The following is a 12,683-nucleotide window of genomic DNA, read 5'->3' as shown; positions in this document are numbered from 1 at the left end:
AAAGGGACTTTTCAAAAACACTTTTTTGTATTGGCAATGTGCCAATTGGCAGGCTTCAACGTTACTTTCCCACATAGCAAAATTTATCTGGCCCAGCTCTGGCCCACACAATCAGGTTTTGCTTGGCCCACATGCCGCAGTGAATTACGGTACATGACTGGACCAAATCTGGCTTCCAGACAAGAGCCGAAAACAGACCATATCTGGGCCAAGTCTCAGCCAAGTTAATAACTCATAACTGGACCTGAAATGGGCCAGATAGGTTGGTGTGTCACGATTGCAATGAAATTGATAAACCCATGGAGTGATGCGCTTTAGGCACACTATGGGCACGCTTTTTCTCAAAGTGACCTGATAGGTAGAATTCTTTTTCTTTACTCAAAAATGATTTTAGTGTATTTTAAATGTGGGTCAAGACTGGCCAAACTCACATGGCCCACTTATCAAATTTTTAAATCTGGGCCAAATACTGCGTTTTTCATCTGGCCCAAATCTTGTGTGCCACCTTAAAAACGCTGCCACTTCTGCCAAACCCGGGCCATGTTTGGCCCACATGCTGTATGCCAGTGCCGGATGAATGCCTGCTGTGCCAGCTTTTTGCCAAATCTGGGCCAGAATTCTTTGCTACTAGGGTTAAAGCTAGACCTTCACCAGCTTGTTGTCTATGCAAGCATGCACTGCAGAAAATGCTTATCTTACTCATTTTTTTTTAATCTGGTTACTAGTACAAATATCTACAAATTATGGGTAGGTAGATGTAAATCCCCAAAATTCAGTGCTGGCTAACAAGTTAAGTTAGTAAGCATTTTCTAAACAATCCAAAAACATTGTCTTGTTTTCTGAAATAATAAGTACGTTTTTCTATAAGACGAGAAATAAAAAATTGGTCACTTTATTTTGATGGTCTGTTTGTTTAAGTTACACCGCATCTGTCAACTAAATCTCCTCAGATTATAAGTAGACCGTGAGGTTAGGCTAAGGGTTAGTGTTATACTTGCAAAGTTGCTACTTTCACACTGCAAGGCTTAGTGCTCAAATCTGAGATTTTCTCAGATCTGATTTTTCATCTATTCCTCCGGCCACTTAAATTGTTCAAATATCTCAACAATAGATGAAATCAGGTGTTAAATTCTTATTAAAAACTAGTTTTTTAGGTTTTACAGAATGGATTTCCGCCATCTCTTTTTATCACTTCATAATTTTCAAAAAACTGCAAAAAAAAGAAAGAAAGTGATGTGCTTTAGGCACATTATGGGCACACTTTTTCTCAAAGTGACCTGATAGGTAGATTTTTTTTTCTTTACTCAAAAATGATTTTAGTGTATTTTAAATGTGGGTCAAGACTGGCCAAACTCACATGGCCCACTTATCAAATTTTTAAATCTGGGCCAAATACTACGTTTTTCATCTGGCCCAAATCCGCAGGGCTACGTTTCCAGAATAAGCCTGGGTTGCACAAAATATATAACTATTAATGAATACTGGTAGCCGGCAAACATTGACTTCCGTTGTATTTTCTCCTGCTACATGAGCTGATGGATGCCAGCAATCATCACTTTTCAAAGTATGTGAACAGAGGAAACATATTTAATATGTATAAAACCTTGAATAACCTTTATTTTAGATTTTCTTTTAGATTTTGAACCAAGAAAAAAGAAATCAGCACTGCAGCCTCTAAAAACCCATACTCTAAACACAACTTTAAGATGACTTTGAACATCTTCCCTTTTAGGTTTGTTTCAGTGCGTCTTTTTCCAAACAGAGATGATGAAAACGTTGCCTTAAGAGTATGACCTAAATTTCACATCAAACAAATATGCAAAACAACACTGCAACACTGTCTCGACATGCCAGCTTGAATATGCTCATGCACAACGCTTACGCTTTGGATGTTTCAACACCCACAGACCTCTCGGAAAAACAACAACACACAATGATCTTCACAAAAATCTTCAATGTATACCATTTCACCAGGGTTTATAATGACTTGTGGGTCATTCCTGATACGTTATCACATCAAAAACATGCTAATGCATTGCATCAGATATTAAATGAACAGTTGTTAAAGATCATACTCATTTCCTTTTATCCCAATTAAGCGGATTTACTTGATGAGCAGATGCTATTTTAAGAACGTCTTTGGATGCTGTGACAAATTTTGGCATTAGAATTTAGCTGTTTATCAAAAATGTTCTCTAACCACACCCAGGTCTTATCACAAAATTAAGATATCACTTAAATTGTACCTGCCCGACAAAGTGAGGTAGACCAAAAAATCCTCAAAATCTTGACATCATGCCAAGATTTAAAAAAAAAAATCAAACAAGTAAATGGTAAGTACACGATGACATAATTTTTTATCTCTTTAAGATGTCATTTTAAGCTTTTTGATATAATCAACATAATTTACACAACTGTGGTGACACTTTTAAACCATTTTCAATGAAAATCAGTGCTTTTTAGCATCGTTTTAGACAGAATGTTCATTATATTAATGCATGTGCTTTTCTACAAAGTGTCTTGCATTGCATTAATGCATCCAGGGTACAGTATACATTAATAATTCATGCATTCCCTAGAAATCAAACCCTTGACCTTGATTTTGCTGTTGCGCTACAGTATATCCTATTGTTTGAGATACACACATTTCACAGTATGAGCACATGCATTACAAAGTAAACATTAATGCTGGAGCAGATCTTATTTTATCAACGTTTTTAGATGCTGTGCCAAATTTTGCTATCAAAATGTACCTGTTTATCAAAAATATTCTCTAGCCACATCCAGGCCTGATTATAATCAAGAAATCACTTAAAATGAGCCTGCCTGACAAAGTGAAGTAGACCAAAAGATCCTCAAAATCTAGACACATATCACTGGATATTTTATCCATCCTAAGCGTCACTTTCCATCTTTTTAGCTGTTAAAACAGCAGCACAAAAATCACTCCAGCAAAAATAACTTCTTCCTCAGTATTTTGGTCATATAAACGCATATTTAAATACATAAACATTCTTAAAAATTATATACATTTACTTGAGAAGCTAAATTACTTAAAACTTTGCAAATTAGGAAAACACATGCTTAAAACATGAACAAATTATACAATGTGAGGTATGAAGAAAAAAAAAGAGTTTAGTTTCTGACACATTTACAGCTATATTGTCTGTTTTAAGCTAAAAGTCACATATAAATAATAGAAAATAGATATAAAAAGACAAATTACTTAATATATTAAGTCTTGTCTTGAAAATAAAATCCAAATCAAGTGATGTTCAGCTTAAAATTGAAAATATATTTGCTAAAGAGATAGGAGACAGGAAAAAAGGAGACTCTTGGAAGCCATTTTGTCTTTTTTTAAGCATAAGGGTTACACACTGAACAAAATAATGTCTGCAAAACCGTTGCAAACAATTTATTTGTGTTGAATTCAAGCAACCAAATTAAATTTAACAAAAGTATTTTCATTTGTTTGTTTAAATTCAGCCCAAATAAATTTTTATTTAATAAATTTACAGCCACTTAACATAAAAAAATCAAGTAAATCCAAGGAATCATCTCTGAATATTTTTTTCAGCGCACTTATAGTATAATTCTTTGAAATTTGAGTTGTTATCTAATGTTATTTTACATCTTTACTGAATATAGATTTAACCATATTTAGATATTTGCACTGTAAAAAAGACACAAATGCTGAGGAAGAATGTAAATATGTTTGTCAGTGCAGTGATGGTTTACACAAAAATGGCATTTTACTCACTATTTACTCTCATCAAGAAGTTTTAAACCACAAAAGCTAGACATCAAGCCGAGTTGTAAAGAAATTGTGTGGTAATTATTATATCACTGCATATTCTATCCATCCAAAGTATCACATTCCACCTTGTAAGCTGTTGAACAGCTGCACAAATATCACTCTACACTCTCAGAAATAAAGGTACAGGAGCTGTCACTGGGGCAGTACCTTTTCAAAAGGACATATTTGTTCTTAAAGGGTCCATAATGGTACCTCAAAGGTACTTTTTAGGTGTATCTGGGCACTAATATGCATCTTTGAGGTACCACTGTGGACTCTTTGGGTACAATATGTATCTTTTGAACAGGTACTGCCCCAGTGAAAGCTCCTGTACCTTTATTTCTGAGAGTGTAACAAAAAAATCTTCTTCCTCAGTATTTTGGTCATATAAACGTATATACAGATAAAAAAAAAAACATCCTTAAAAATGATATACATTTAATTTATAAGCTAGAAATATGTAAATTAGGTGAACATATACTTAAAACATGAACAATATATACAATGTGAGGTACGATTAAAAAAATAGGGTTTAGTTTCTTACACATTTACAGCTACATTGTCTGTTTTAAGCTAAAAGTCATTAAATTATTATTCAATTAAACATATTAGACCAAAGAATAAACATTTCTTAATATATAAAGTCTTGTCTTGAAAAATGACATTTATATTAAGTGATTTAGAGCTTAACATTGGAAATATATGTGCTAATGAGGTAAGAAACAGGAAAAAGAGACTCTCTTGGAAGCCATTTTGTCTTGTTTTAAGCGTAAGAGCTACAGTTAGGATAACATTTTCAGAAAGCTGTTGAGTTGTTGATTTGTGTTATTTTTCATCTAAATTAGGATTTACTTATATTCAGATATTGCACTGGAAAATAGACACAAATGCTGAGGAAGAATGTAAATATTTTTGGCAGTGCAGTGATAGTTTAAACAAAAATGGCATTTTACTCACTATTTACTCTCCATCAAGTGGTTTAAACCTCAATAGCTAAACATTAAACCGAGATCCAAAGGAATTATGTGGTAATATTTATATCACTAACTACATCCTAACTATCACTTTCCATCTTGTTAGCTGTTAAAAGAGAAGCACAAATATCACTCTAGCAAAAATATCTTCTTTCTCAGTAATTTAGTCATATAAACACATTTACAAATACATAAGCATTCTTAAAATACTATACATTTACTTGATAAGCTAAATTACTTTAAAAATATGTAAATTAGATAAACGTATGTTTAAAACATGAAGAAAATATACTATGTGAGCTATGAAGAGAACAATTGATTTTATTTCTGGCAGCTATATTGTCTGTTTTAAGCTGAAAGTCACATAATTATTATTAAATATAAAAAAATAGATATAAGTAGACAAATTATCTAATATATTCAATCTTGTCTTAAAAATAAAATCATAACCAAGTAATTCTGTGCTTAAAAAGAAAATATGTTTGCTAATGAGGTAAGAAAAGGGAAAAACGAGAGTTATGATATGATTTTCAGAATTTTGAGTTGTTGCCTTCTGTTATTTTACATCACTAATGAATATAGATTGAATTATATTTAGATTTTGCACTGGAAAAAAGACACAAATGCTGAGGAAGAATGTAAATATTCCGGCAGTGCAGTAATAGTTTACACAAAAATGGCATTTTACTCACTATTAACTCTCCATCAAGTGGTTTCAAACCACAAAAGCTAGATATCAAGCCGAGATCCAAAGGAATAATTTTGGTAATATTTATATCACTGGATATTTTATCCATCCTAAGTGTCATTTTCCATCTTTTTAGCTGTTAAAACAGCAGCACAAATATCAATCCAGCAAAATTTCATCTTCTTCCACAGAATTGTAGTCGTAAAAACATAAATACAAGTACATAAAGATTCTTAAAAATTATGTACATTTACTTACTAAACTAAATTACTAATAAGTCATAAAAAATAGGTGAACATATGCTTAAAACATGAACAGAATATGTGTGAGGTATGAAGAGAAAAATTAAGTTTAGTTTCCAACACATTTGCAGCTACATTGTCTGTTTTAAGCTTAAATTCACTTAATTGTGATCCAATAAAGAAAAATAGACCTAAGAAGATAAAAATTCTTAATATATTCAGTCTTGTCTTAATAAAAATAAAATCAAAGTTAAGTGATTTTGGGCTTGAAAAGAAAATATATTTGCTAATGATGTAAGAAACAGGAAAAAAGGAGACTCTCTGAAGCCATTTTGTCTTGTTTTAAGCATAATGATTATGATAATGTTCAGAAAGCTGTTGTGTTATTTTACATCTCTACTAAATATTGATTTAATTATGGTGAGATTTTGCACTGCTACAAAAAGACACAAAAGCTGAGGAAGAATGTAAATAATTTTGTTAGTGCACATAAAGAAATAGTTCACACAAAAATGAAAGTTTACTCACAATTTACTCTCCATCAAGAGGTTTCAGACAGTTATATGTTTCTTTCTGTTGAACACTAAAGAAGATATTTTGTAGAAAGTAAAAGTAATGTAACCAATGACTTCCACAAAAGGAAAAACAAATACTATGGAAGTCAATGCTTACAGCAGGGGTGTCCAAACTCGGTCCTGAAGGGCCGCAGTCCTGCATAGCTTAGCTCCAACTACCTCCAACACACCAGCCTAGAAGTCTAGTATACCTAGAAAGAGCTTGATTAGCTGGTTCAGGTGTGTTTAATTGGGGTTGGAACTAAAATATGCAGGACACCAGCACTCCAGGACTGAGTTTGGACACCACTGGGTTACAGAATTTCAGCATTTTTCAAAATATCTTCTTTTTCGTAAAACAAAAGAAAGACTTCATAAAGGTTTGAAACAAGTAAAAGGTGAGTAAACAAATACATTTTTGGGTGAACTGTCTCTTTAAGATGGTATTTTAAGCTATTTAATAATTTACACACCAGTGGTGACACTTTTAAACCTTTTTCAATGAAAATCAGTGCTTTTTAAAATAATATAAGACAAAATGCCCATTATATTAATGCATGTGCTTTTCTACAAAGTGCATTGCATTAATGCATCCAGGGTACAGTATACATTAATAATTCATGCATTCCCTAGAAATCAAACCCTTGACCTTGATTTTGCTGTAGCGCTACAGTATATCCTATTGTTTGAGCTACATGCATTTAACAGTATGAGCACATAAATTAGAACATAAACATTAATGCTGAACATACATAACAGAAATGACCCATCTACATTCAGCTGACCTTTTAAAAGCGGAATCAATTCAACAGATCATGTTATAATTTGATAACACCATAAAGGACCTTTCCTTTTTAAAAGCCTGCAAAGCATTAGCGCTTCACATAAACCCCCAGTCCACCAGTGATTATTGTATTCAGCATAATGCATCACACTGATACATGATCATGAGCAGGAAATAAAAGAAGAATATAAACCCTCCGTAACTTCACTCAACCTCCACCACATTTTATTTAACAAAATAGAAGCAGATCAAATGTAGCAAAGCATAGAAATGTAACTCTGAGAGACAAACTGTTGGGAGAAATGCACCAAATAATAGATAAGCCAGAATGTGGTACAGTCTTTCACAGTGGAGCGACAAATAATTACCCTTCCACGCATGATGGGAGAGAAAGAGATGCCTTGATGGACAGCCAGAACCGGTATAACAGAAATAATAGATCAGAAGGTCACCCTTCAGCTTCGCTTGGTTGGGGGAAGTACGGATGTTTTGGTCTTTTTTTTTTTCCCTCTTTCTTTTTTTTTTTCGTATGTGCATATGTGCAGCGTGAGTCACAACACACATCTCTCCGAAGCCTCTGAATCTACATTAGAGCAAAACTATTGCAATATGACAGGAACCCCGTTGGGACGTTCTGCTGGACTGCAATTCCACCGACTTTGTTTTGTGCAACCTAAATCAAATTGACAGGTAGGAGAGAAGCGGCGTCTCCCAGTGCCAATGTTTTCCACACTTGCAACAAGGCTCGGCCATAAATACAGAACTTTCATGTCGAGTTGTATAATTTGGTGCAAAAGCTTTCTAAATGAACAGGGGATCCAAAAGTAAGCTACAAATTCTAGAAGATAGACTATGGAAATGTATGTCCGGTAACCTTATTTTTTTATTTAGCTGTTCTTTATGTGGTAAAATCATTACAGTGATACAAACTCAACCTCAGAAAACATCAGCAGTGACATTTAAATGCTAGCAGTAAGATGCATGGCACTGCGCTCTACATCTCATTTGTAAAAATGGCATTTTGGAAACAGCGTTCGACTTGTGTTGTTCACTACTAAAATCCGATCCCCCCTCCCTCCTCTCCGAGTATTAGCCAACACAGTGTCACGCTTAGGCCTAGTTAGGTTGATAATGTGAATGCTGGTTCGCCTACACACACACACACCGGTGAACTTCAGCTCCCAGCATGGTTTCATATGCTTGAGAGGCAACAGCGACATCTAGAGGCGGCTATTCTGTCTACGGCTGCTGTGATGACATCAGTCAAACGCACAGACATGCCATTCTTGTACATATTTACACCTTTTCATCCGCATCGAAGTAGCAAACGCCGTAATATCCCTTTCTGGTATTTGGACAAAATAGATGGCTTTACAAAAGCTCACGATACTTACAGTGAATAATAGGCTTTTGTGAAGGATTACTCCATCCCCTAGAAAGAATACTAATAATTAATAAATAAAAATTAAAGGCATCTTAAGCTGGAAATCTGCACCCGAAAACCATTTCAAAAGAACAAAAAGGAAAAATCCTCCCCTTGTGTCGCCCTTGTACTCACACGCTGCGTCCATCGACGCACAAGATCACGAACCACCAGAGCTACATTGAATTTTCGCAGCATAAGCATGTCAGTGACTCGAATCGGTCATGCTTATCGGCGTTCCCAAACATGTCAACAGTTGGCACACCATAAGATTAACACATTGTACATTCATAAAGGAGATGACCAGGCAGATACATGAGAAATCTGCACAAAAAAAGGTATAAATAATCCCCATATCAACCGATCAACAATCAACTGATGAAACAGAAAGAAAAAAAAAAAAAGTACATGCATTTACAACTCATCATCTCCGCCTTCGGGCCTGTCTGCCATTGAGAAAGAGAAATCAAACAGCAAATACAAAGTCTAACCGACGAAAAATAGAAGAAATGGCACTTTTAATATAGTCATATATATATATAGTTTTATATTTATATATATTTATATATTGATACCACGAAAGAAGGGTCGCGTTGGCTTCCTTGTTACTATGGTAATGGTTCCCAGTGTGTGTTGAGACCATGCGAATCATGCAGATATGTTACAGTCCATTATTTACATTACATTCATGCGTTCGTGCACCGTTCCCACGTCCTCTTTTGAGCGTGTCTGCAGTCTGAGCTGGGAGGAGAGAGAGAGAGAAAGAGAGGCTCTATACATATATAACATCAGGGGCCCCGTTGCAGTGTTTTATAGACGCTATACTCAACCGAAGCAACAAAAAATAGGCTATTTTTTCCCCCCATCGAGGCAAGTCAGGGGTCTAGTGTGTCTAGTGTGTCGCCCTCCATTGTCACCGCAACATACGAAACGCAGTACGTCCATTTGCTCTCCGCGAGCATCATTTGTCAGAAAGAGAGTGGGCACCACAGTCGTAACCTCTGTGTGGTGCGTCTGCGTGATAAGCTCCGCTGTGCCAATAGGACGAGTCGCAAACTGTCTGTAAAGAATTGATTTCTGATGCAGAAGAGTTGCCATCTCTCCGTTTCGATCTCTTTCGATTGCGCAGGATAAAGACCAGCATTCCCACCACGGTGAAGGCAGACGTCACGAAAACCAAGAGCAGGCCGGGCACGAGCACCGATATGGAGACTCTGCTGGGCTCCAGGTAGGAGTTGGGCCGCGTGCCGGTGTCTGCAGGGAGAGTGCTGTTTTTGGACAGAGAGGTGGGGGAGATCTTGTCGTAGAGCTGAGGGCACATCAGATCATTCCTGATCCGGCGGAAATCCCTCTTCCAGAACTCCTCAGGGGACTCGCATTTGAGATCGCTCACGATGACGTCCGCCCCGAGCTTGTCTGTCCACTGCTTAAACGGGACAATGTTGCACGAGCAATCCCAGGGGTTCCCATGCAAATCGATCTGGATGATAGAGTTGAGCTGGTCTAAGACGCCCGGCACGGGCAGAAATGTGAAATAATTGTTATGCAAGCTTATTTTAGACAAAGACACCCCCAGGAACGCATCCATGGGTAGAGCTTTGAGCAGGTTGTTGTTGAGAAAGAGCACCCTCAGGTTGGGCATCGGGCTGAAGGCGCCTGGCATTATGAGCTGGATGTCATTGTATTCCAAACTGAGATACTCCAGGTTCTGTAGTCCAACAAACATCTCCGCCATTAGCGTATCCAAGTAGTTCTTGTCCATGTAGAGCCACCTCAACTCGGTGAGATTGTGAAAAGTGCCGTTTTCGATCATTTTAATGTTATTCCCCCCCAAATCGAGCAAGTTTAAACTATGGTAGCCTCTAAGCTGGTTCCTTCTCACGGTGTGAATGTTGTTGTCGCGCAGATTTAACTCGTGCGCGCTTAGTGGCTTGGGTTTGAGATTAGCCACACTTTCTATCTTCCTGCCCTCGCAGTTAACCCCGAGCCCTTGCCTAGTTCCTATCAGCCTACAACTACAAGATTGGGGGCAGGATGAATTAGCAGGCGGCTCCGCCATTGCTGTGGGCTTCGTTTTCAGCTGCCAATTCTCTCTGGCTTTGGGACGGCCCTTGTTATGCCCTCCCCCAGCACTATGTGACTCCGTCACCCCGCTAGTTTTAAAGGGCGTAGGACGGGGGCCACGATCAGGGCTTTCGTCCTGGGTGGGAGGCGCCACCAGGCTGGAATCCATGCCACTCTTTGAAGGGCACAGCTCCATCTCGGCCGTTTCGTTCAGGTCGTTCCCTTGTAGCCGAGTGGGTGCCTCGCAAATGACCCGTCCAATGAGCACATTCTGTGGGATGTTCTCCAGCCATTCCTTTAGGGAAACCAAATCGCAGTTGCAATCCCATGGGTTGTCCTCCAGTAAAACCTCCACGATGCCAGGTATCTGCTCTAGAATCCCTTCGTAAGGCAACGTTTTTATTCGGTTCCCTCTCAGGTCGAGGTGCGTGATGGGCACGTTCTGAAACACGTTGATGGGAAGAGCGCTAATAAGGTTGTCGTTCAAGATTAAAACTTCAAGCTTACTCAAGTCCCTGAACACAGACGGGTCGATGTCCCTCAGAAGGTTGAAGTCAGCTTGAAGGTACTCCAGGTCGTCTAAACCGAGAAACGTGTTCTTTTTGAAAGACCTGATCTTGTTGTTATTGATGTGCAGCCGCTTCACAAGCTGCAGTCCCAAGAAAGCGCCTGGCACGATGTCGTGCAAGCCATTGTTCTCCAAATGCAAGCTCACAGCATTGTAAAAGTTAGCAAACTCATTGGGAAACAGTCTGGATAGAGAATTCCCATGAAGCAGGAGGTGGTAAAACTGGGAGCTCGGACCTGTCAAATGATGCAGGTTCGTGAGGCTCCTTTTCTCACAGTCAATGTGCAAATCGCCTTCTATTGCATTGCAGGAGCAGATCTGCTCCTTACAGACGTCCCTTGTAACATTCCCGATAGCTACACAAAGAGCCGCCTTCAGCAACACAATCCAAAGCAGCATTTTTAATACGACACAATCATCCCCGACATCAAGACATGAATACAATCAGCAAGAGGGCGAGAAACGAGATAAATCTCCAGTCTAAAAAAGCAGAGGACACTCTGCGATTATATCCATGCTCAGCTCGCTACGTCCAGATTGAGAAAAATCGCCAGCAAGAAGCATCTTTTTTTTTTTCCATCACCTCCCCATCATCGCATGCTCTCGAAACAATCTCAAAGCCTACAGAATGACATCTTCAACTCAATTATGTGGCTTTTCGGGCTCGCAAATCACTGACCTTGTGCATTTCTCACATATCCACGGCGCGGGAGCTGTTCTTTTCTCCCGTGGTGCTGAAATCACACCGCGCACATCTCAATGCATCGCCGTTCAGATTAATCCGAGACTCTTACATCTTTAGCATCCTTCACGACGGCTTCGTTCAACGCTTTCGCATCACAAAGACGCTGCCTGAGAGATTCTGGACTTTTCAGCCCGCTGTTCACTGGCAGATCTAACACCCTCTGCTGAGCTGCAAAGGCAAAAATCCATCGGATGAGGGAATGCTCGCTCGCTCGCTCGGTCGCGCGGGGGAAAAACAGTCCACATTCAGGGCAAGTGTCCACAGAAATCTCCGTCGAACGCTTTTTTAGATTGCTTTCATTCCAGGCTGCTCTCTATCCACAGCCCCTCACAAAAGCCACTCCGATTTCCCTCATCCCAATGTCTTTAAAGCACACAGCATTTCCAGAGTCCTCCCGGATACGCAGATATTCCCGTTTCAGGTCGGAAAAGAACAAGAAAAGCTCAAGTATTCCACAAAGCACAGGTGCCGTTCGCGTGAAGGTTGTTTCTTTTTTTCTCCTCCGCTGTGAGAGAGTGTGTGTGAGAGAGAATGTGTGTGTGTGGAGGGGGAACTGCAGTTGAATGCGGTAAAATAATTAACTACTCGACGTGCATGCAACAGTGCAGCCGGTGCGCCGAGCTTCTTCTATTACTGTCACAACAAACACTGCGTCAAGACTATAGGAACTATGCGCACATACGCTACGTCACAGCTCTTAAGACATGCGATTTGAGAAAAAAAAAATAAGTGCATTTCAACAGGAGCGCTGGGTATTCCCTTTTACATTGCTTATTTTCTTTTAACGCAGGCGAAGGATCGACGCATCAATTCTCAGACTACTAAACAAGTGTTGATTGATTAAA

The 12,683-nt window shown here is 38.5% G+C and overlaps 1 protein-coding gene and 1 long non-coding RNA gene across 2 annotated transcripts; both read right to left on the bottom strand.

Moving 5' to 3' along the window:
• Positions 1-1,960: 1,960 nt before the first annotated feature.
• Positions 1,961-4,809, bottom strand: LOC147846655 (uncharacterized). Its single transcript, XR_015476127.1, has 2 exons — positions 4,668-4,809; positions 1,961-3,952 (listed from the first exon to the last, which is right to left on the bottom strand). It is a non-coding gene; the product is annotated as an uncharacterized LOC147846655 (long non-coding RNA).
• A 2,428-nt stretch (positions 4,810-7,237) lies between these two features.
• On the bottom strand, positions 7,238-12,476 carry slitrk1 (SLIT and NTRK like family member 1). The gene has a single exon (XM_087236631.1). The coding sequence runs from the start codon at positions 11,490-11,492 to the stop codon at positions 9,423-9,425; it is 2,070 nt and encodes a 689-aa protein (XP_087092757.1). The 5' UTR covers positions 11,493-12,476; the 3' UTR covers positions 7,238-9,422.
• Between the last annotated feature and the right edge of the window lie 207 nt (positions 12,477-12,683).

This window comes from Danio rerio, chromosome 1 (genome assembly GCF_052040795.2).
Source record: "Danio rerio strain M-AB ecotype USA chromosome 1, GRCz13ab, whole genome shotgun sequence".
In the NCBI taxonomy this organism is placed as follows: Eukaryota; Metazoa; Chordata; class Actinopteri; order Cypriniformes; family Danionidae; genus Danio; species Danio rerio.
This window is presented reverse-complemented; position numbering and strand designations above follow the sequence as displayed.

Excerpts from the sequence above, each read along its gene's own strand:
- slitrk1 (XM_087236631.1), bottom strand. The coding sequence starts at position 11,492 with ATGCTGCTTTGGATTGTGTTGCTGAAGGCGGCTCTTTGTGTAGCTATC.